Genomic DNA, 25,545 nt, shown 5'->3' with positions numbered 1-25,545 from the left:
AAACTTTCGCTAGATCGTCTGGTATCGAAACCCGAATCGGCGTACTCCGCGCGCCCTCGATGCTTACGCCATCTGTCTGCAGCGTCTCCAATAACTTAACACAGATGCTCCCATATATGGAGAAGATAAACCAAGTAAAACATACAGCTAATGACACGGTGAGAAAAAGCAGCGGGAGGATATCGAGAAAACAGAAGCCCATGGTACGATAAGGAAGTAAAGGAAGAAATAGGAAAAATAAGGGAATGGAACCGACATCGCAGGTCGGCCCAGAAGAGAGGAGACTCACAGAGGCCATTTTGACCATCTGTGGTAATGCTACGAGGAACAGAGAGACCGAGTAAAAACGCTGGTGGCAGCAAAAATTGAGGGCTGCCACAAACACACCGAGGAGAATTTCAAAACACGCATGACTATCTGGACGAACATAAAAAAGCTGTGGTAGCGAAATAAAAAAAAAAAACTGAAGGAAAATGTGTGGTGCACCTAGCAAGACATTTGTAGAATAATATGCAGTAGGGAGAACCCTATGAAAAACCATGGCAGTTCCAGCCGTCACATATGCAAATGATGCGAGAGTTATCGGGCCAACTTATTAACTAACTTCTCGACCGACATCAAACTGAAATTGGAAGGTGGCTCCTGGGGGTCAATTTCTGCACTGCTAATGCAGCAATAATGGGAAAGATGGAGCGGTCAACCCATGAAGGCAGGGAGGAGAAATCCACGATGTACTACCTGGGGCGATTGGCGTTCCAGTCAAGTGAAAGGTACGCCAAACGAATCTACCAGCATATTAGATATCGGGGAATCAGGACGGGGTGTATCAGAAAAATTGTGGCCATAGATTCAAAATTCAGTGCGAACACACAACGACTCTAGTGAGAAACAGTAGGCCAGCGCGACCAGATCAGAGATCCCGGCAAAAGGAACGCATCTTTGGCAAGAGGCTATGAGCAGGAAGCAGTCGCTCGCCAGATATCGGAAGCACAAGAACGCACCGGCTCTCTACCACCAGTCCCGGGGAGACAGAGTAAGTGCCCTTCTCTTCCATGCGCGAACTGGCGCCCTGCTGACAGAGAAGAAGAGACAGCAGTTCTTCGGCGAAGGTGCGACATGCAGGCTTTGTGGCCTCAAGGACGAGGATTTAGAGCACATCTTCTCCAGATGCCCGCTCTTGCAACACAGCGATACGTTAAAAAGAAACCTTGATGAAGTCCTTGGGACTTCCTAAAATACCGAGTACTTGTTTGGAAACGACCAGCAAGTGCAGCCGCCTCAATAGCAGGAAGCGGAAGTGGGAGAGGCGGCGAAGTACCACCTCACAAGATGGAAAATCGTTCGCGGGAGTTCAGTCAGCTGGGCCGGCAGGGCTTTTAAAAACAGCCAGAACAGAGACAGGGAAGGTCTGACTGGACACTGGACCGAGGTCAAGCCCTTCCTCTCTCCCTTCCCCTCATCGGATGTGAAGTGCGTGTGTGTGTGTGTGACACTTTTTTTGTTTACTTTTACTATTTCTTTAGCAGCGCCTGCGAAGCTCTCTTGAAAACGACCGCCCTGATCTAAAAGGGTTCTGGTGCAGCTGAATACTGAATAAAGAATACTGAAGTCAACGAGCACCGTCTGCGTCGCCCGGGAAATGACACTATAGATTGCGCGAAACAGAATATTTTGTTTTATTTCTTCTCAGCGCGATACGTTGAGGAACCGATTTTTGCTGACCGCCCAAAGTGGGATCGAAGCGCTAACTTGTACATGCTGTATAACTGTCAGGTACCAAAGACTTCGATTCACTTATTCTCCAATAGGATGACGCGAATGCATTTGAGCGCACAAAACATTAGGAAATGTGGTAAGTATGGAGAACAGAAAGGGGTCCCTTAGGGTATAGCAAAAAACGCTGCAGAGGAGAGTCAGGCTTGAACGGCACCGCGTCGCCACGGAGCGAGTGTGTCGAAGATTCGCTTCTGTTTCTGACAAACGCCGTGAGATGGCACAGCATGACAGGAGCTCGAGAGACCGTACTCGCCCATACATTTTCGAGAGAGCCCCAACCCGATAGTGCCCCGCCGGGAGATGGGCAAAGAAACCCGAGTGGAATTCCGATATTTTTACTGGCTTAGTTCCGACACCTCTCTCTTCTTGCACTTCGTAGAAAACGCAACGTCGCCCTTTTCGAGTATCTCATCTCCCAATAATAACCCATATTTTACCGATGATGTCGCAATCCGGAACGTGATGCCGCCGTAAATTTCAATTTATGACTCAGAGTGTCATACCGAGATTACTCTATGCCGTGACATTTGAGCTTAAAATTACACCGTCTCCAATTCTGACTTTCTTTTTTTTATTATATGCAATTCAGGCAGTGCAATCTAGCCGCGCCCGTTTTCTTCCCACCCTGCGACATAACTTAAATTCATGTAGTTTTTTTTTTTTTTTTGTTATATATATATACTTTTTTTTTTCTTTTTTTTTGGGGGGGGGGGGAGGGGGGGGGGGGCATTTTGCTGCCTCCAGCGAGTCCTAAATTATTTTGATTCAGCTTTTCGGCATAAACACGGCACCAGCGTTGGGTGAGTACATTTATTTCGAAGAAACATCCTTCCTGCACTCCCAGCCGTATCAACCAGCTGGGACACAAATTGTCAATAAAGAAATAAGAGCAAATTAATTTAAGTAGTTAATTTATTTTTTTGTATAATTTTTAAATCATAGTTCGTACGTAAGACTGAAGGTAATTTTAATTCATTTTTTTACAACTAAACAAATGTTCGTCCGCCAACTTCCCGAAGAGCATTCGTAAAGTCGATCACAATAATTGACAAGACCGCAAATAATTTTAGACCTAAAAGTAAAGTCTACGATGGTTGGTTAATTGGTTGGTTGGTTGTATTGTTTGCCAGATGTGACATTTGCCTCACTCACGGTGGGCACGTTTCACGGGCCTGGGTTATTGTAGGTTGATGAGGGTGAATGCGGGGAAAGGGAAGGGAAAATATGGTGATGAAGGGGTCCGGGGATGACGAGGGAAGCGTTAGCAAAATAATGACTAAACACGTTAAGCGGGCGAAAATAATAAAAAAAAAATGATTAGAGCCATTAAGACGAACTGTGACATATGTTTAAACAATGCTGTACACGACAGAACCCCATAGCGCGCACCAGCAAGCACAAAATAAATAATGAAAGTACTTATATCGACCTAACTATACTTCGCTTCACCCCAAGTGCGAGCGAAGGCAAAGCTAGAAGCGCGAGCACGAAAGCTCCGCGCGCTCAGGCTTTGCTCGAGCACGCGAGCTGGGGAGAAGCGCTAAAAGCGCTGGTCTCGCGCTCTCAGCCCCGGCCCCGCCCGCAGATAAGGCGAAACGAAGTATAGGCTACCGTTCTAAAGTTTCTTACACGTCACAGTCACAGTCTTGAGAGTAGTTCGCACGCGCCCAAAAAACAAAACACAAATTTTCTCAGCCGTATGCACGTGGAAGTTGGTCCCTTCGGAAATAATGTAGCTTCGAGCGTGAAAGGAATGTCCAGACCTCTCAGGCAGTTCAAGAATTCAATTCGTTCGGATGCGTAGTGTTCGCACTTAAAAAATATGTGTTCAATTGTCTCTTGTTGGTCAGCTTATTGGCAATTAGGGATGGCCGCTTTTCCGATCCGGTACAAATTAACGTTTGTATAAGCGGAATCTGATCTAAGACGGTGAAGAAGGGAAGCAAACTTGCGTGTTAAGCCCCGCGTACATGCCAGGGGAGGCGGGTCATGCGCTGCAATTCTTGAAACCGGATGTCTATGCTGTATCCAGGATTGGATTGCTATTTTTGAGTCAGTCTGGGTAGGAAGCTGTAAAGTAGCAGTAGGTAGGATAGAGCGTTGGAAGCCAGTTGGTCCGCCTTTTCATTGCCAAGAAGGCCGACGTGTGAAGGTATCCATTGCACTCGGGAAACAAGTAGACGTCCCAAGTTAAATATCTCACGAGTCATGTTGGCATTAACGCCTCGGCCACTTCGAATGCTTCGCACTGCACACTGGGAGTCCGTTGAGAGCAGCCAGTTTTCTGGTGGCCTTTTCAAGATATAAACAAGAGCTGCGTGAATTCCACAAAGCTCGGCCGTAGTCGAGGAAACAGCGTGATCAAGCCGTCCTGACCAAGAATGGTGTTCTGATGGGATATGGTATGCCGCAGACGCGGAATCGTTAATAAGATTCAAGGGCCGCCCACACTAGCGAGAAAACGCGCGTGGCATGCCGATCGCGGGAGAGAGAGAGAGAGAATAAACTTTATAAAAGCTTCATAAGATCCAGAACGTGGGTTCTTTCTCCTACGGCCGGCGTGGTGCCTCCCCTGCAGAGTGGCCGGACGGACTGGGCCGGACGGCGACTTGCTCGGCTCTTGTGACCGCAGCGAGTTGAATAACGCAGTCGGAGCTGAGCAGCAGGGTCGTCCACTGAGTGTCTGGTTGTGTAAAATATCCTGTGAGGGAAGACGGTGGGGGATCGGCCGGGCAGGACCAAAATATATGTTCGATCGTGGCCTTGTTGTATTCGTCGGCGTCCTTTGTTGGATCATAGCACTTGGTGCATCGGGCCTTGTATAGATCCGGGAGGTGGTGTCTGAGTGTCGCGGGGTTAGGAAGAGTATTCTTCTGAAGTTGTCGCCATAATACTTGTTGGCGTCTGTTGAGTGACTTATGTGGTGGCGGGTATATCTGGCGCTGTAATCTGTAGTGTTGTGTAATGTCATGAAAACCACGAAGCGGTTCCTTATGCCATGGGAGATCTCTCGGCTCGTTAGCGATCGGAATGGCCACGCCGACCGCCCCGCATGTCCCGGCCCGCCGAGTCGCATCTCGGGCCGCGGCGTGGGCCGCCTCGTTACCACCGACCCCCTGATGAGCCGGAGACCAGATTAATGTGATTGGGTGTGTGACTGGAGGGATGATGGATGATTTCAATGTTAGGAGCTTTGTTGCCGATCGAGAGACGCGACCTGAGCTGAAGCCGAGAATGGCCGTCTTGGAGTCACAGATTATGGTGCGTAACGACTCGGACGCGTGGTTGAGGGCCAGGCCGATTGCAGCTTCCTCCGCTCTGGTGGGAGAATCCTCCTTGACTGAGGCCATCACTAGAATGCGCCCCGTCCCATCCACCACGGCCAGGGCATAGCGGTCCCGGTGTTCGCTGTAGTTAGCCGCGTCTACGAAGTATACGTCGGGACGCCCCGCGTACAACTTGTGAAGGGCCTCCGCTCGGGCTTTGCGGCGTTGAATATGGAAAGTCGGGTTCATGTTCCTGGGTAAAGGCCCGTTCACACTCTTGCGACCTCTTAAACCTGGGTTCCTTAAAACTTCTTAAACCAGAGAACACACTGGCGCCATCTATTGGGAAGCAGTGTAAACTCGGCGGTCCGCAATATTTTTTTTTTATTTCTCGCGCATTATCATTTCTTTTTTGGCTCAAAAAACTTTTGTCAATGTTATAAACGAGTCTTTCTGTGGGTATTACGCACATTTGACCTCGGAAATCCCACAAAACCTTCGCTCTTGTGAAATGCAGTTCCAGGGTCACCGCATAGATGGCTCCACAATGCCAGAGTGTTCCCTCATTCTAAAAACATTTAAGAAGTTTTAAGAGATCTCGTCTCTCTCAGTCGTACTCGGTCGCAAGAGTGTGAACGGGCCTTAAGGGTGGGATCCTGAGCCGAGATCTAATTTCGGTTGGTATCGGCACGATTAGAGACGCGGTATTTAGAGGTGGGGTTATGCCGAGCCTTTCGAGAACAGCTCGTCCGGTTCTGGTGCCCGCCAGGCGTAGCATCTGAGCAGAGCGGTGCGCCTCAAGCAGCTCGTCTATTGTGTTGTGTAGTCCTAAAGCCATGAGGCGGACAGTTGGTGTTTGGGGGGACAGGCCCAGTGCCGATTTGTACGCCGACCGGAGAAGCAGATCGCATTTGTTCCTGTCGGTCTTTCTTAATAGTAGATAAGGTAAGGAGTATAGGAAGCGGGACTCCACGAAAGCCTTGATGAGTCTCGCAATGTCTGCTTCCTTTCCTCCTCCGCGCCTGTTGGATATGCGTCTGATGAGTCTAACAGTCTGGTGGGTGATCGAGTGTAATTTTAGCATTACGTCCGTGTTTGGTTTGAAGCAATGAAAGAGTAAGCCCAGTATTCTGATGGTTCTGACCCCCGGTATGGGTTGGTCGCCTACCCTCAGGTCCAGTCGCTGTACTGAGCCTTCTGTGTCAGTGAGACGTGCGCTCTCGTCCTTGATCAGCTGTTCCGATTTAAGCGGAGAGATGTCGAGCCCTAAATTCGCGACATATTCATATGTGACGTCTATGGCTGTCTGAAGCGTCTCCTCCATGTCCGCGTCACTGCCCTTGTTGGTCCACAGCGTGATGTCGTCTGCGTAAATAGAGTGACCAAGTCTGGGTATAGTGGCCAGCATACTCGGGAGGTACAGCATGGCTATGTTGAATAGCATAGGGGACAGGACCGCTCCTTGCGGAGTGCCTCTGTCCCCTGTGAGTATGGGGTCTGACGTGTATCCCGCGAATGAAATTTCTATCGTACGGTTTTCGAGGAACGACTGCACGTACGCGAAAAAGCGTTGGCCCAGCCCCAAATTATTTATGTTGGATAGGACTGCCGTGTGCCGTATGTTGTCAAAGGCTCTGTGCAAGTCAAGCCCCACCACAACCCTTTTGTTTCGGCGCGGCTCGATTATCTCCGACTGGAGTTGGAGAAGGATGTCTTGCGTCGAGAGGTGTTGACGGAAGCCAAACATGGAGTCAGGGAACAAGCCCTGATCCTCCATGTAGTCCCGAAGACGATTGAGCACTACGTGCTCCATCACCTTGCCGACGCAGGACGTCAGCGAAATGGGTCTCAAATTATCGACGTTGAGAGGTTTACCAGTTTTGGGTATAAAAACCGATCGCGGGAAGTAACAAAAAGTCCCCGTAGCACAGTCAGCGCCACGAGCGCGTGCAGAGACACGCCCTTTATCTTCCCGCTCAACCGATTTATCGGCGCGCCGCGCGCGTTTTCTCGCTAGTGTGGGCGGCCCTTAACAGAGCCATCAGGGAATATGATCTTAAATGAAGCGTGGCGGGACGCCAGGACGTCTTCCGTCAAGGCGCGGCTGACCAGCGAGGAATGCTGTGATTTTCCATGAAAGCCAGGGATGTCATCATATACGGTGAATGGATGCTCACTCCACGGTGAATCGGCTGGAGAACGCTGAACAGCTGGTGTAGATCCGAGCGCTTCTATCAAAGTGTTGCAGTGTCTGCCATAATGAAAACAATGCCGCCGTTGGATATCCTCGTAAAGAGAACCACCGCTGCTCGACTGGGCGAGTCGAACCAGATGGCGAAGAGCCCGTTCCTTAGCGTGCAAAGATACTGGCATTTCCTGGGCCTCAATCCACGTTGCCTCTATTAGAGAGTAAGAGGGGAGTCCTAGGGCCATCCTTAGTCCAGCGCGATGACGTCGTTCCAGCTGATCCCACAGAGAGCGAGTAGGGGGCAAGTACGGCGCGACATAAAGAATCCGAGACAGGTTCAGCGCTCGATGCACGTTAGTTAGGGCTCGAGGAGTTGGTCCCCAATCAAGGCCACGAAGCCTACGAATAAGAGAGGTTGTCATCGTGCTTTGCCGTACAAGAGTAGTTACGTGGCGACGAAAGCAGAGCCGCGAGTCGAGATCAACGCCCAGATAACGGTAGTTTCGCACAGGTGGCAATCGGATCCCAAATAAAGTTAAACGTGGAAACCCGTGGCGAAGAGGACGGCGGGAACATGCGAGCACAGCCGTCTTTTCTGCCGAGATGGAGAGGCCGAGGTCTTTCAGCATGTTTACAACTCGTTTAAGGCAGGTTTGCATAAAAGGGCGAAGTATATGGCGATCGGAATGGACAAATGTCGTCAGCATAAATTATCATACCACTAGGATCAGGTGATGAGTCCATGCACAGTGGTAGCGTTGCCATTACGATGTTGAAGAGTGTCGGGCTTAGACAGCTACCTTGAGGTAGTCCCCGCAGCAGTGGGCGAAGAGCACCTTGAAACGTTCCCAGGCGGACACTGATAGTCCTGCCGTTCAGGAAGTCTTCGAAATATCTTAACATCCTTCCCGTTACGCCAAGATGTCTCAAGCACGCAAGAACAACATCATGGGGAACAGAGTCAAATGCGCGTTCCACGTCTAAAAATACTGCCAAGCCTGTATGTCCCTGGGAACGGGCGTCTTCCAATGCTGACGTGAGAGTCGCAATGCAGTCAGCGGTACAACGTTCGCTTCTGAATCCTGCGAGCTCAGGGGGAAGAGCTTCAGTATCGTCGAGGAACCACTGAAGGCGTGTAAGGACCAGGCGCTCTAAAAACTTGCCAACGCATGATGTCAAAGATATCGGGCGATAGGATGACAACTCCGAGGAGGGCTTGCCGCGTTTTAAAAGGGGTGTTATTAATGCGTGTTTCCATTCTTGAGGGATCACACCCGAAGACCAAACTGAATTTAGACGTTCGAGTAAGGAGCTGCGTGACTGATAGCTGAGATTTCGTAATGCTTGATATGTTATGTGATCAGGCCCGGGAGCGCTGTGACGCTTGCATCTTCGTAAGAGCAGCTTCCAGTTCTGACATGGTGAGGGGGTGGTCCAGATTCTGCGGACTTCGCGATGGGCCAGTCAGCGATAGGGGCCGCGATGACCTTATAGAGCGTGGAGCAACGACAAAGCGTATCGCAAATTCATCGGCAAGTTGACATAACGCCAAGCCAGTTTTTAAACTAAGAGCAACGAATACGTCTCGAGGTGTCGGAGATCCTTTCATACCTCTGAGCACTTTATAGATATTCGGCTTCGGTGTACATGGGGTCAGCGACGAGCAGAAATGGCGAAATTGTCTGCGACGAAGTACTCGAGTGTGCCGGCGTAAGGCTGACGTTATACGGCGACACTCCACCCAATCGGCGATCTTGCCAGAGCGGAGCGCACGGCGCTGGGCACGACGGCGAGCTGCCCGAAGACGAAGAAATTTCAAGTCCGGGCTAGGTTGCGATACTCTGAGTGTGATTTTTGTTGTAGATTGGACGAGGCAGCTTGGAAGGGCTTTTAGGATATCCTGTGACGGATCGAGAGACAGAAGACTTTTCCGGAACAGGTCCCAATTGGTTACATGGTACAGACGACGCGGCAAGCGGCCCACCCTGGGTATACTCATCAAAATTGGGAGATGATCGCTTCCGCGCGTGTCCACGTCCAGCGACCAATATACGTCAAGATCGGGCGAGGCGAAACTAAGGTCGAGGACGCTAGGCTTCCCGCGATGGCCGAAAAATGTTGGAGAGCCATCATTTAAGAGCACCAAGTTTGTAGATTCAATGGCGTCTGCAAGGGATGTGCCCCGCGGCGTCGTGCGTTCACTACCCCACAGAGGGTGATGCGCGTTAAAGTCTCCACATAAAAGCAGAGAACCGGGAAACTGTCGACGTAAAATTTGAATGCTCTTCGCATCGAAGCGACCCGCAGGAGATATATACACGGATACAATAGTCATCCTAAAAGAACCAAATATGACAGTGCAAGCCGCGAACTCTGCTGTTTCGGTACACAGATGTGACACATCTTCTGCAGCTTGTTGAATGGTGGAGTGAACAAAAACCGATGCTCGCGACAGGCTGTTCGGGTCAGATATGGCACTTCCATAATGAACATATGGCTGAATTCGAGATCCAGGTGGGAGCCGGCCTTCCGAGATTGCAAGTATAGGCACTGGCATATTGCAACTCAGGTAGTTTAGAGGCGATGCTGCGGGCGTTCCATTGTAAAATAGAGGGACAGACTGCCATATAGATAATGCTAAGCATGATAAGGACCTTCATCGCAGGAAGCTTTCGATTAAAGGTTCTATCAGTCCAATTAAATGCAGTAACTTGTCTGCCCATGAGTACTTTATGAATGGTAAAAATTCTTGTACTGCAATGAATACCTGGCGAACGATGTTAGAGAACGAAGAGGAGCCGGAGAAGATTTGAGGAGGACGGGAATCTGCGGTTTTCGGTGCGGTGTCTGGGAGTTCCTGTGCAGGCTTTGGTGAAGGCCGCATTTGCACCTGAGGAGCCGACGTTCTAGAGCTGCTGCACAGTACGTCCTTGAAGCTTCGTTTCTCGTTTTCGTTGACGGTGGACACGGGGATCGACGTGGTACCTGGTTCGATGTTTTCTACGATCTCAAAATGTGCATGACGTGAACACGTGAAACGACAAGCCCAGTGTCATTGCGCAGACTTCAACTCTTAGGACTGAAACATGTTTGCAGTTTCGTCAATCTCCGACGCTCCTCTCATCATTGCAGTGATTGCATGTTCAATATTTCCGAGGCAAAGTAGAGGGACGGGAATTTATAAGCGCATAGCATAAGTAACAGCAAGCTTTCAACTAAACTTACAACTATTTTTTTTTTTTAATTTATCGCGCTTGTTGGAGGTCAGTTCTGTGGAGTCACTGAAGTAATATGAATAGTAACGAACTATCTTATGGGCACGCCAAATTGAATTTTTGATAACTACCTTTGGCGAATAAAGTAATTGTCATTAAATTACTTTTCCGAAGGTGAAAACACCGAAATTGCTCAGGTTAGATTATCCTTTTTATGAAATCCTCGTAGGTTACTTAGAGGGGCAATAATGACAATTTTGAAGAACTAATCCACGACTTATACAAGCGTTGGCCGCCCTCCAAAAAAAATGATGACCTAGTTCTAACTTGAAATAAAGCTTGCCTGTTCTACAAATCCCTTAGACATCAACGTTACGCGCGGCCGCTTAGGTGCCGAAACCGCTGCAAAACAAGTTTCGCGTGATTTACAAGGTGACGTCATCTTTGACTTGTCAGGCGATTGGTCAAAGTCGAAAACGCTCTTTCATTTTCGTTTTCTTTTCTTCCTTTTTTTTTTTTTTTTTGTACGTGTGAGCAGGCAAAAAATCTTGCTCTAATGTTAAATAGCAACGATTGGTGGGAAATGAGCGACCGAGCGTGTTGATGCAATTAACGCACCACGTACGTTGAGCAAATGATCGTGCTGCAGAACCCAGGGACCCCGGGCTCAATCCCAATTTCTGCCCGTTTCGATCAGGATGACCATCGTACAGGCGTACGGTTGTGGGTAGCTATATACTGTCTGATGCACCTTCAAGTCCTCAAACTAGCACTCGTACCGCAGTTGCTAAATTGCTCATCTAGAGCAGAAACTGTAATAAAATAGAAAGTTGGGCTAGTTTGTTTTGGTTGTACATAATCTATCCGGTGTGTCTCTTCCCTTTATGCCCTTTTGCGCTGTGTATTTTTCATTATGTACAGCAGAAACACCAGACGTCCATATGGGACTGACTAACGTCAGGATCTCAAAACATGAAAACAACATAACTACAAGAATTAAAAAAAAATGAAAGGTGTATATTTTTTGTCTGTAATGTTTTATAAACTCAAAATAAATTAGTATATAATCAAAAGCGATTCCCGTGTTGGTCTTCGCGTCCGTCACTGCTGCGTCTTGGAGCTATGAAAGACTGGTCACACTGCCAATACAAAAGAGTCTGCACATATTGGCTGACCGGGCCTGTCTCTTCCCTGTATGACAGTCATCTTAGATTGGTCATCATAGAGCAACTGCTTTTAGAAATTATACAAATGTATGAATTAAAACATGCTTCAAAAATGGTTGGGGCCTGTTCCCAGATAATTCCTTCATTGCCCTTGCCTTTGCATGATGTACGAGCAATCTGACCCCAGCTCGACAAAGCGCCGAAGAAGAGGCAGTCCCGGGAGTCTTTCCTGGTTCGCAGCCACAGACGGCTCTGAGCTGGCTAGCGCAGAACCGCGGTCGGAATTCGGGGCGCCCTCGTAAACGCGGCATCCCGGAATCGGCGCGTCCTTATAGCAAGCAGCACCTCCTGTTCCGTCGGCTCCGGGTCACTGAGCGGGAGCTCGAAGTCGTTTGCGAGCGCGGCCTTTTCGTCCATCTCCGTTTTCTCGACGTCGATGCCGACAACAGAAGACAACAAATGAGGCCTCCTTCTCAAGGTGCGCCGCCATTAGCTGGTGCCTGTTTGTAAGGATAAAGCACCTTGATGCGTTTGCGTCTGTCTTACGGGTAAGCGGCAAATGGGTTAACGCACGAGACGCTTCTCCCGTGCGGCCCTTGCAAGCAAATAGCGGTGCGGATGAAAAATGCCCTCAACGCGAGCTCTCCCCCATCGATAACACCTCGGCGGCTCGTTAACGAAAGCGCAATGAAAGTCCGCGAGCGCGTGCTTGGCGGGGGAGCTTCTACCAACGTTCTTAGATATATCTCGGTTCTTCTCTGTCGTCCGCACGCGAGCAGGTACGGGCGGATATGGCGGATAGAGATACTAGCGCCACCAGCGGTATCGCTGGCATCGAAGCACCGTTTTCGAACGACGTTCGTTTTCCATAAACTTTTCCGCAAACTTAATGTTCACCCCCCCCCCCCCCCCCCCCACCAAAAAAAAAAAAAAGATTTATTTTTTACCGCAGGCAATATGCACCCAACGTTCCACCGGTTCCGCCGATACTGTCCATATGAGCTGGACATGTGATACAGAGTCCTTTTTGATAGCGTAGAAAATGCCACTATAAGCGGACGTGCAATGAAAATTGAGCCATTCGTTAGGCACTATATAGGAAGCTTGAAAACTGACCTTGATCTAGTAACGTTAGCTTCTATTGCATTCTTAACCTGTCACCGATGCTTAGCGTGGAGATGTTTCGGTGGCGACCTCTTTTGGTTTCTGTTTGTGGTGTCATGACCAGAATTCGCCCAATAACAGTATCTCTTAGAAGATAAGGCTTGTTCACCCCCTCCGCCCCCCTTCCCTTAAACCCAAAACGTCATCAGCAGAGGATCCATGCAGCGTCTTCTACCTTGCGTCAGCACTGTCGACAGCGCGTGTTGCAGCATCTCACAACGTCTGCGACGTTAGCACGCGGGGAGGCCACGACGGACGCGTCTTTGTCGTTTGGGACAAGTCGATTATCAAAAAAAAAAAAAAAAACTAAGGACAGACAAGGGGCTGACTTACAACTGAATTTTAATAGGAAAAACACAAAGGCCGCGAAACATCCGAAGAATCCACTAACACCCACGTCAACACACACCACGCTCCCACTAGCCGAGATTCTATGTATTTCCTTCTGATGCAGGGCCACAGAGGGCGCGCTGACACAGGTGCCTTCTTCCCTACATCGGTTGTTCGGATTGCTCGGGTGTTTCACAACCTTCCTTATTTTTCCCTATTAAACTTCAGTTGTAAGTCAGCACCCCCTCTACTGGTCCGTTGTGTTTCTTTTTTTCCTTTTTTTTTGCGCTGTTTTTTACGGGTCAAGGAACCGTTAACATGAATGTCACGCGCAGACTTTATCTTCTTGGTGCTAATGGTTTGCCTCACCCTAAAGTCACGTACTGTGATTTGGGCAGTGCTGGGGTTCTTTAAGTACATTATACGTGAAGTGCTACTTCAAGTAAGATTAGAAAACGTGTACTTTACTTGAAGTATAATCTCTGAGTTTGTACCTGAATTTTACTTAAAGTAGTTTTTTTCTTTTTTTACTTCCCGAAGGAAGTACAACTCCCAACCTCAAAGCACATTTTCCAATTTTTTTTTTTTAAATTTCTATCACAAAATGATGATTCGTCCACTCTAAAGCAATAAGGAGTTGATATTCTACTTTCAGCAGACACGCGAGCAGACGACGCATCACTCGCTTTGGAGCGATGCGTCATATTGTTCTAATGGCGTATATCGTAAATGGCATAACTAGCGTATCGCCATGTGAAAACTCGCTATCGTCTCTCGAGACGTCATCTGGTCCTTTCAATGAGCAAAGTAATGGCGGCTGTAAGACGGATGCAAATAAGTGTGTTATAAGTGGATTCTGTAAAATAGTTCTTCAGCGAGGGTACAAGAATTGCCCTGTGGCCACATGACTTTATCCACTATTCGCCGCCATTTCCGCAAATAGCGTACGCACCACCGATTACGCCTAAGACAATGCATACCAGTAAAAAAAATGGCCATGAATCAATTTTCGTACCTTTGTTGAATACTACTCAGAATCACTCCCTAACGTTTATAAGCGAATAAACTTGCCTTAGTTTTTCTTTCTAAGCAATGACACTCGTACATCCCCCTCAACTTGGAGCCAGAACAAGTGGCCACTTGGCCTGGTGCCTATTTTATGGGGAATAACGTAACAGCGCGCAACAAGAGAAATACTCGCAAACACAGACACACGAAAAAAAAAAACACTCACTCGGCGCTGTTACATTATTCAACATGAACTACCAACTCGCCCAGTCAGCAGTAATTATCAGCCTATTTTACGCCACCAACGCTAATTATAACCACGCGCTCGCGTTGGCAAATTAGAAAACGCGTGCTGAGCTCCTGTCATTGATAGAGTTCGTCTATTCTCATCACCGCTATTCCGCAGTGGTTGTGCACGAGCACACGATTATCCTTGGAGGCATTGACTGTTACGAATCGAAGTTCTCGTGTTCGATCTATGAGCCGTGCTCTTGTCGTCAGGCGGTTGGTTTTGATGCCACAATTACGTCCGAAGACAAGGCTGAAAGAAATAATCCTCTTTTATCCGCGCAATTTCGCCGCGACCAAGAAGCTTTCGGATCAGTGGTGGTTCATGCGAGTATACTTGGGCCAGACTAACACCAGCACGCTTCTGTAAATTCATGAACATTCCCCCACCCGATATCGTTCACTCTACTTTACCCAAAACTGGATTCGGACTGCTTATCATCAATTGCAAGTAACACGTTCAATAATGTCTACAAAAAAAAAAAAAAAAAAAAAAAAAAAAAAAACGTGGTGCACGTTTGAAGTTATCGCGTCCTTAAGGGATACTGAACCGAAATTTCGAGCTCACAAAGCAAGGTTGTACGGATAGGCGGGACACTGCAAAACCCAACAACATCGCTCTACAGTGATATCTCTAACGGATCCCCGTATTTTTGGAAAAGAAGTGCGCCAATGAACACGGCCGACGGGACCGACGAGACAAGCACGTCACGATTCTCATTCCCTCTCCTCCTCTACGTCCTGTCGAGCTGGTGAACCAAAGCGAGGAGGAGAGAAGCAAGATCGCTTCCCCTCATTCTCATATTTTCCAGAAGGACAATGACGTCATAGGCCTCGCCCCCTTGAACGTACCCTTCTTTTCCAAAAGTACGGCCATCCTTTTGAGATATCGATGTATGAGCGATGTTTCGTAGTTTGTAGCGTCCCGTTCAACACTTCTGCGGCCTTATTTTACAAAATCCGAATTTCGGTTCAGTATCCCTTTAAATCAACACCGTCAAAGCTGCAGGGTCAGTGTGGCATAACTCTTATTTCCGTCGATAAAAGCATTTAAAGGGGTACTCCGGCGACTTCTTCATGGTCCCTGATTTGCCTGAAAATTTGCTAAACATACAAACGCCACATCGCTTTAATAGTATCCCAAATATTAGGTCAAAATATGTTTTTGCCAAGTTGTTAAATTTATGATTTTGGACATTACCGCGTTTTTCAAACTGAAAGCCTCTCTGGCAAGAACGAAATGAAGAAATTGTTCCCCGCCGATTGCTAACATTTTCATGTTATCAAATTAATGCGTTGGAAGCTCGCTTCAACACCCGCGCACCAGAACGGAACAGGTGTACGGCATTGCCTATTTTCTAGAGTGCTTGCTCGACTGGCAAGTCTGCCTGCCGCTGACGTCACGGCACTGAAATGTTCGGGTACATTGGAATGTTGGTTCTTGCAACCTTTCAATTTGCCGATTTCACAGAAACAGCATACCGCAAAGGGTAAACGTCGGGGATTAAAAAAAATTATAGTTAGTTGGGGTAGCTTAAACAAATCGCCTGGGCACCCTTAACACCTTTCACGCGATCATAACGTTACACCTTTAGCTAAAGAAACTTTATTACCTGCAGCGAATCACTTCGTGATTCTCCGCGCCTGGCATGTGCTGGCGACCGAAGTGCGCAGTTTGATTTGCTGATTGCAGCGGGACCTATGTTATAGGTACCTTTGTGCTGCCAGTGTGAATGGTGTATGGACGCTTTACGCACGCGCCCGATTACAATCGTCATTGCTGACCTTTTCTCGTCTTACCGAGATGCCGAGCCACTGAAATAGGCATTGACGTGACTCCACAAAGGCCAATGCTGAGGAGAAGGAGACAATAAAATATAAAATGGCAATAACCTGGCCTGCTATGGTAATGATAAAGTGAAGTAAACGCAATAAGAGGAAAGAAAAAGTGGAGGTCGGTTATAGCGGCGCCCATTCAGAGTTGCTGCAAAGCGTCAATAACTCGCTTCGATAGACCTTCTGCTAAATTACCAAAGTACCAAGGAGCATGCTACGAGTGTAGTTACACGCGCTGCACTACGTGCTGGTGTCTGCGGTAGTAACTTTTCTGTAGCAAAAGCCTGCAACAAATGTCATCTTGCACGCCCGTTCGTCAACGCAATATTTTGGTTATTTACTTCGAACCTTTTATACGACAAAGGCGAGCGCGTGCGGCGCGTAGACTTACATTCCCAGGACTCTCTCCGATGCTTGGGTGCACTTGGTAATAGGTCTATCGTGTGACTCTACCGAAAAAATCTGATGTATCCATTCGTTAAAAAAAAGAAACGCTTTCTCACTCATTCATTTATTTACCCCCTTCTCCAAGCCCTTCTCCTCCCGTGATCGATGGCTGAGAGCTGAGGGTTGCGAGCACGTCCCCGTCTAATCACTCAAAATTAAGCCCACTAAGACGTCATAGAGTGATCGATTGGCCAATCGCGGGAAGCGAAGAAAAGCTGACCACAGCCACGCTTTCGGTCAAAGCTGTGGGGAAACCAGCGGGTTTCTGCGGTCAGACGACGGTCGTCTTGTCTCGAGGAGTGTACTTTCTCGGCGGTTTCGTTTCGTTGGTTTGGCCAGGGCACGGTGGGCCAGGGAAAGGTGGGACACAAGGGGGAGGTGTATGCGATCGCGGGTGCGAGAGCGGCTTCCCGTTTCCTGCCCGCCGCGTGCACTGTGCACGAAAAGACGACAGCAGCGCTAGGTGCGAAAGCTGTGCGAAAGGTGCTGCCATTGCGGAACTTCAAACGCTGCGGGGTGCTCGTTGGAACGTACGCGAACGCTGGCTGGAACGGTGGAACGGGGACCCGAGCCTTTGAAGACCCCTAGGCGCATGCAGTTGCGTTTGAGTGCTTTTGAGCGCGTTGGAGTGCGGTGCGGCTGCGTGAAACCAGGACATTCCTGCTTCTTACGTCGCGTGCCAAGCTACTCCTTCAATCAAATTGGCAACGTCAAACGGCAACCACGCTCAAGCTCGAACAGACAAGCTGTCAATTGTGGCAGACGCGTTCGTCTTGGCGTCGCCGCGTACTGACTGGCGCTCGTTGTGAGGAGCTGCAAGACGCGCTGGCAGCGATGCTGAGGCTAACTAAGAGGAGCAGCGTGCGTCTATACTTCTGATGACGTTCGAAGGTGAAACGTGCAAGTCTTCTAGGTCACTCTCACTCGCTGGGCGTAGCGCGTGATCGTCATACCTCTCCCGTCTATTAGCGACGAGATGTTTTGCTGGCTCCCTCTTAACACACAACTTAAGAGGGGGCGCACCTCAGAGCCCCATAGAGAATACATGAGGTTTTTCACCAAATTAAAAAACTTCTCACATAATAAAGGCTGCGCGGATCTTCTTGAAAATTTCGGCTTTAAAGACATTGAGTCATCATCGAGACACTAAGCGCAACAAATGTTTCATCATAAATTTAATTATATTCTTTAAAAAATCATGAAAATGGTCGAAATTGGCTAATTCGGCACTCTTGCGTTCGGAGCGAATTTACAAAATTATATAAATTCAAACATAAGAGGTATTGCGCTTAGTGTCTTCTAAATTTGTTACGGAATCGAATAATATTCAAATTATTCGTGTAAGTCGATTTGTTCCGTAACTACAGCAAATATAAAGAACCAAGGTGTCGGTGCTTGTTTTCGTCGTTTTTAAGGTACCTCTCTCTCCCGTGCGGTGGCGCTCGCTGTCTCCTCGTACTGAGTTGCGGTGAGCGGACGTGTTTCCTGGTTCTCCTCGAGCATCCGAAGCTAAGTGCCAGTTTTTCTTCTTTTCTCTCTCTTTTTTTGAGAGTTGATTGGAAGTGACTATGCGGTAGCAGTATTAGGTTTGAACAGCAGCAGTTAACGTTAGTTTCGCAAAGTAGGCTCTGTTTGAATTTTTGGCGGGAAGGGACGGTTTGTTCCCGCTCTAGACATGGGTCTAGATTTGGGTCGGCATGACAAGGGTGGGGACGAGTTGGTGCAGTGCGAGGGGTGTGGGAGGTGGTGTTACCTGGAGGAGACGGGTTTCGGGAGCCTGGAGGTGGCGGCGGAGGTGAGTTTCGAGTGTCGGCTTTGTGTGAAGCTTCAGCAGGTAACTGGGGAATGGGAGGGTAGAGTTCGGGAGATTGAGGCCCAGCTTAAGGCAGAAGGAGAGAAGCGGGTGGGTCTCGAGGCCCAGGTAGAGGAGCTGACTAGGCAGCTTAATCATGAGAGGGAGCAGCGGGTCGGCCTCGAGAAGCAGGCGGAAGAGCTGGGGGAAGTATGGAAGGCGGGTTTAGAGGAGCGTAAGAGGGAGTGTGACAGTAGGGTAGAGCGCCTGGAAGGGGTAATTCGAGCGAGTGAGAGTAGCGAGGGAAGAAAGGAGGAAGTGTCAGTTCTAGCGGGACGAACCACCAGTCTGCAGGCTGGGATCCCTGGTGGTCGGGAGTCCGGCCTGTTGGCAGGCGGGCTCGACGACGCTGGAGAGCTGATTGAACCTCAGCTCAATGGTGCCTTCGAGCAGCAGGCGTCGGGCAGTCAGGTGACAGGAGATAAGTCGCAGGACAAAGGCGCGCAGGCACCAGGGGGATCTAGGGTACTGGTAGTGGGGAGCTCTAACGTAGCACGGGTTAGGAGGGGTGTACATAACAGGGTGAAGGGAGACCAGAGGGTAACCGTAGAGGTCCAGCCAGGGAAGTGTATGGTGGATGCTATGACCGCAGCACGTGAGGGGGTGTGGGATAACCGGGAGGGAAGGAACCTAGTAATAGTTCATGCGGGGCTTAATGATGTGCTGAAGGGTAGGAGCCAGAACCTCGGAAAGCAGCTAAACGTGGGAATACGTAAGCTGAGGGACGTGTCTGAGAATGTGCATGTGGTTGTGTGCACCATTCCAGAAGTTCGGGGGCAGTCCGGGTTAACGGAGAGGAGGGTTGTCGAAGCCAACGGAGTAATTAAGGGTATGAGTCGACAGCTTCGGTACGACGTAATGGAAGTAAACAGAGAGGTGTACGAGGCTGGCTCCCGCCCTTTTGCAGATGGCATTCACTACAGTGAGGCCACGGGTTACAGGGTGGGGGATAGGATGGGCCGCACGGTGACTGCTTTTTTGGGGGGACCGAGGGCCCTGGGGGCACTGAAGTAATTGAAAACCCAACGAAGTCAGGAGAGGCACCCAGGGTTAAAAAGAGGAGAAAACGTAAGAACAGGTATAAAAAAACAGCACAATCAGACATTGGATATATTAACATGCAGGGTGGTAGAAATAGGTTAAAATGGGAAGAGGTAGAGGAGCAACTAAGAAAGGAGGATTTAATGGTGTATGGGTTTGTGGAAACACATCTCAGAGACATGGAGCAGCCACCTTGCAACCCTGACTATGTGTGGGAAGAATGCAACAGAATGGAGGGAACGAGGAAGGGAGGTGGAATTGGAGCATTTATTAAGAAGAATATGAACTTTCAAAGGATCAGAAAGGAGTGCGCCGAACATTTGTGGCTGAAAGGAAAAGTCGCTGGGGAATCAACAGTCCTTGGAGTGGTTTACTTATGGACAGGGACAGGTGCTAAAGAGGAAAACAGAAAAATGATTGATTGCATATCAAGAGACATTAGTGAACTAGGGGAAGGCTCCGAAATAATTATTATGGGAGACATGAATGCCCATATTGAGGGTCTGGATGGGTATACGGACTCAACTGGAAGCATATTACTAGAACTGGTGGAAAAACATGACTTAGTTTTATGTAATACCAGTCAGAAGTGTGACGGGCACATAACTTGGGAAACTGGCAATCTGCATTCAACTATAGATTACGTACTCATGTCACACAAAATATATGGTAAGTTACAAGTAATGAAAATAGATGAAGAAGGTTCCAAAAGTCTTGGTAGTGATCACAAACGTATTAAGCTGAATTTTGCCAGAGAAGTAAATCCTGAAACTAGACAACATAATTCAAAGCAAACTTTCTGCAGCGACAAAGAGTTGGAAATAGTTGTTGAAAGAATAGAGGCAGCAGTTTCAGGGCACCGGCATACAGATTGGACCTATGAGAGCCTAACTAGGCTTTTTGCTCTAGAACTAGACAAAGTTAAGAGTAAACGAAAGGGGAAGCAAGGACATAGACCAAAAAGCTGGTGGGACGAAGAAGTGAAGCAAGCGATACAAAAACGTCAGGAAGCCTCTAGAGAACACAGGTATTCCAAGCGTAGTGGGGAGTCCGAAACGGAAGTAAAAAGAAAATGGGACAATTTTATAACATGTCGCCGAGAGGCATCCAGTTTGATCAATGCGAAAATTCAGAGAAAGGGTGAGGAATGGATGAGTAATGTAAGTAAGAAAGATAGAAACGCTGCCAAGAAGTTTTGGGAGCACTTGAACTCACTCGGTGAAACAACGCAAGCTAGACAGAGGTTCATACTCTCGCATCAGGGAGATCAATTAGAGGGAGATGATGCGATACAATATATAGGAGCAGTGATGGAGGAGAAATTTCGGGAACGGTTACATGTGGAAGATAGGAGAACCGAAGGAAGTAGCAGTCCAGTTTGTGACATCGCGGATTTTGGACAAAGAGAATGGGAAAAGGCGGAACGAAGAGTCCCTAGTGGCACGTCGACAGGCACAGATGGTATCCCTATCAAGCTGGTGAAGAATTTGGGTCCTAAATCTAAGGCAAAACTAAGGGAGGTAGTGAGTACCATGATAACAAAAGGAAATATTCCAGATGAATGGAGGCTTAGTAGGATGAGTATGATATATAAGGGAAAGGGAGATAAGTCTGATATTAGGAATTATCGTCCTATAACCGTGACAGCGGTTATTTACAGGTTGGTAATGCAGATTATAAAGAACAGACTGGAGGAATGGGTAGATTGCGAGGGCATACTGGGCGAATTACAGAACGGGTTTCGAAAACAAAGAAGGTTGGAGGACAATTTATTTTCTCTAACACAGTGTATAGAAATAGCGCAAAAAGAAAACAGACAGCTCTGGCTGGCATTTCTGGATATCAAGGGTGCCTATGACAATGTGAACCAAAGAAACCTGTGGGACATAATGGAGAACTTAAACCTAGATGAAGGACTAACAGCACTATTAAGGAACATTTACAAAGATAACAAGGTGATTATAACATGGGAAGGAAAGGCGACAGGGAAAATAGAGATAAGACGAGGCCTTAGGCAGGGGTGCCCGTTATCGCCTTTGCTGTTTATGTTGTATCTGAGAGGATTGGAGGATAGACTAGAGAAGAGTGGGCTTGGGTTCAACCTTTCTTACAGTAAGCTAGGCCAAAAAATTCAGCAATCCTTACCGGGATTGATGTATGCGGATGATATTGTACTAATGGCTAACAACAGGACAGAGTTGCAGGAATTAATGAGCATCTGTGGTAGGGAAGGAGAGGAATTAGGTTTAGAATTCAGTAGCGAAAAATCGGCAGTCATGATTTTTAACGAGGATGAAGTTGAGAGGCTGAAGATACAGAATATTACAGTTGAGAGAGCTAGTAAATACAAGTATCTAGGAGTATGGATATGTGATGGTGCAGAATATCTCAGAGACCATGAAAAGTATATAATAGGTAAGGGCAACAGAAATGCAGCTGTAATGAAAAATAGAGCACTTTGGAATTACAACAGGTATGAGGTGGTGAGAGAGATTTGGAAAGGGGTCATGGTGCCTGGCTTGACTTTTGGAAACGCAGTGCTATGCATGAAATCCGAAGTGCATGCGAGACTAGAAATAAAACAGCGCGGAGTAGGTAGACTGGCTTTGGGGGCACATTGCAAAACGCCAAACCAGGGAGTACAAGGAGACATGGGATGGGCATCATTTGAGAGCAGGGAAGCGGTGAGCAAGGTAGAATTTGAGGATAGGTTGAGGCAAATGGACGGGGAGCAATGGGCACGAAAGGTTTTCAGCTATTTATACATGAGGAGTGTAGACACAAAGTGGAGACAGCGCACTAGGAAATTAAGAGGAAAGTTTTTGGGCTATAGCGAAGATACGGAAGAGCAAGTCTCAGTTAAGAAGAAAGTTAAGGCCACAGAAAGAGATTGGTGGCTAGAAGGAATGCAGACAAAGACGGCTCTGGAAAGCTATAGATTAAACAAAAGAGTTATTGCCAAAGAAAGCATTTATGACAATTCTAGGGGAAGCTCATTGCTGTTTGAGGCAAGAACGGGTGTTCTGCGAACCAGAACATACAGAGTGAAGTACCAGGAAATTGATACAGTGTGCACTGCTTGTGGAGAGGAGGACGAGACGGCTGAGCACTTGATACTCTACTGTAAAGGGCTTCACCCTATGCCTACCGAAGACAACATAGATTTAATAAAGTCATTGGGTTTTAGAGACAGCGAAGGGAGAGTGGATTTCAAGACTGTAGAGATTACCAAGCAAAGATTAAGTGAATGGTGGCAGAAATCGAGAGAAAACTAGGTATTTTCTTATCCACTGATGGCAAGGGGGTTTCATAGCCTCACTTTCTTTGCACTGCGGAGTGAATATAGATTTCACATTTAAATATTCTAAGCTTAAATGGTAAAACAAAATGGCTAGGTGGCGTAAGCTACCGCCCGATCCAAAGGGCTCAGCCGTATTCATCCATCCATCCATCCATGCGAAATCGTCCGTTCGGAGATCGGCCGGATCGGCACTGTGCGAGGTGTTCTTCCGCGGCCGTATTCCGCGCCCGTATCCTGTTTCATTCTGCACGCCGAGGCGTCAGTGTGCGTGTCTCGCTTTCCTGGTTCTCGCTGGGTAGGTCTCCGTGTTTTCGCAAGTGGCAAATTCACCTTGGAGCTATGGGTCGAAGACAACCGTCCTGTGGCAAGCGGACCGCGAGGTGTTCCACAACCTCGCGGTCCGTCAACGCGTTGTGCTTGTTTCTACTTTTTTTTTTCTTTTAAAAACTGGCTTTTTTTTTTACGCAAAGTTTTATTTTATCGTTATCCTTCACACAAACGTCCTTCAGCCTTGGGGTCGTGGAAATCGGGGATGAAGCGTGCACAGAGTAGATCGTTGTTTGCTTCCTTTTTATTTTTCACGGACGTCCTGTGACCTCCGTACGGTTCGTGGTCACCCCAATCTAACGCGGGGAAAAACGCGTCGCCTGCTCTGTAGTCGGGGTATTCCTAGGGGAGGGTGATAACTCGCTGTTCTTCTGGAAATTCACATATCACCCAAAAAGGTGACATGGGGAATGATTACGGTATGTTTTTTCCGGTGTTTATTTTTGAGCGAAAATCGGTGCATGTTTTTCGGTGCTTATTTTTTAATCACCAGTGTATTATGGGTTGAACGTCTTGTAATGACGCTAAAAAGCGTTGATAACCAAAGAAAAATGCGATTGGACAAGAACATTTCAAATTTCCAATTCTATTCACATATCCATTACGCTCTTCTCGTGGGAGCATCTATCCTGACGAAAAATGCCTAAGTCATTGAGCTGTGAACGCATACTCAGTGTACAATCTTTCGGCCTAGAGAGGCATTGCGCACGCTCGAACGCGCTTTACAGCCCAGTAGACGAAGTTGGTGGCACCCAGAAGGCGAGTTTTTGAATGGTCTGTAGTAGGCAAAAGAAACAAATAACAATCAACGCATATCAGCTCTTCAAGCGAAGAGGCGCGTTTCTAAGGTCAATGGTTCCGGACGGCACTAATGTTGTTGGCGTTGTCGTAAGGTGACGTCAGTTCATACGAACTGACGTCATCTTACGTGATCACGTGACACAAACACGTCATCTTACATGATCTCGTTACACGAAATGACGTGATCTTACGTGATCACGCTGCACGAAATGACGCCATCTTACGTGACCACGTAACGCGTCATCTTGTAAGTCAACCTCTCCCCACAGCAGCGCGCTCCGCGCTTTCCGGGCCCGTGCAGTGCTGTAGTCGAAAGCAAGCTCCCTATGGCAAGTGAAAGCTTTTGAAATCTCACAATGAGAATACTCGCAAGCGACCGTCTGTGGAAGCTTCGCACGTTGAGGTTTTTGTTGAGATCGAGCCATCGTGTTCCAGTAACTATAGTTGAAGTTATCGTTCAATAAAGCCCTAAAAAATATGAATGTAGTTGGTGTAGACATCAGGATCTAATCAAAAATGCGGTTTGACGTCGTTTAATTAACGTGTATATAGAAGTGTAATAAAAAATGAGTTATTTGTGCATAGATGTTTAAAAAAGTGTTTATTATTCGACACAGGACTTTGGGAGAAGGATGTGTTCAGATTTTTCTTCATGAGCGCAAATATACCTGACGCAATAAATAGTGACGATTTCATCGTCCCAGTGGTGAGCAGGTGATTTCTTGCTCGAAACAATGATGCCATTTCATAAACCAAGTTCTGTGACATATGCTTTTCCAATGCCTGGTCACTATTTTGTAAACCTTTCAGTCCAAACGAGTATACTTCTGTTTGTTTTTGTTAGCTTAGGAGGGGGTCACAGAGCCTATCTTTTTGTCTTCCTCTAGGACAGACGTACAGAGTTATACCGCAACACGCATCTGTGGAGCACACAGAGCTATCGCTCTCCTGTTGGCGGTACAGTAGCAGACGACACAACGCAGCTCCGTAGTCTATCGAGGGCACGGCTAGCCGCGGCCCGTAGCGCGACCGTTCAGACTAGGGAAATGGTTTTGAAGAACCGAGAAATGGTATCTTGTGTACAATAATCACATGTCGTTAGTATACTAGTGTTCTACTTGCTAAGCCAAATAAATATTTGCAGCTTGTGAGAATATATTTGCGTGACGATTTACCGTTCACACTCCTGACGGATGTTAGCGAATCCTTCATGTTCGTGGCTCGCAGTTATCGGTACCCCCTCGGAGTGACTTCACCATATATATTTTTTTCTTGCTTGCAGGACATCATAAAAATCACAAACACGCGAGAAAAAAAAAATCTTATGAGTACGCGTGATTTTGAGCTTCGCAGCTCTAAAGATGCCCGGTAAATGTCGTCCAGCTTGGGAAGAAACTAATCCTTTTTGTTGGAGTTTGACTATCGTATGCTGGCAGCTCGTTTACGGTCTGTTTTGTCTATACTCCGTTTCACCGTAATTTGGCAACCCTCAGTCAGAGCTGCTGTGAGGGAATCACAGTCGCGGAGCAAAGCACGTGA

At 47.7% G+C, this 25,545-nt stretch overlaps 1 protein-coding gene across 1 annotated transcript in view; it reads left to right on the top strand.

The window, feature by feature from the left end:
- The first annotated feature begins 687 nt into the window (after positions 1–687).
- LOC115311774 overlaps positions 688–25,545 on the top strand; it is an 86,862-nt gene continuing 62,004 nt past the window's right edge. Inside the window, exon 1 of the mRNA XM_040212126.3 lies at positions 688–770. Within this exon, the coding sequence (XP_040068060.1) occupies positions 688–770 (83 nt within the window). The remainder of the gene's footprint in view (positions 771–25,545) is intronic.

Source organism: Ixodes scapularis, unplaced genomic scaffold (genome assembly GCF_016920785.2).
Source record: "Ixodes scapularis isolate PalLabHiFi unplaced genomic scaffold, ASM1692078v2 PGA_scaffold3__209_contigs__length_174095766, whole genome shotgun sequence".
NCBI classification, from domain to species: domain Eukaryota; kingdom Metazoa; phylum Arthropoda; class Arachnida; order Ixodida; family Ixodidae; genus Ixodes; species Ixodes scapularis.
Note: the sequence above shows the minus strand (reverse complement) of the source record. Positions and strands in the feature narration are given on the sequence as shown.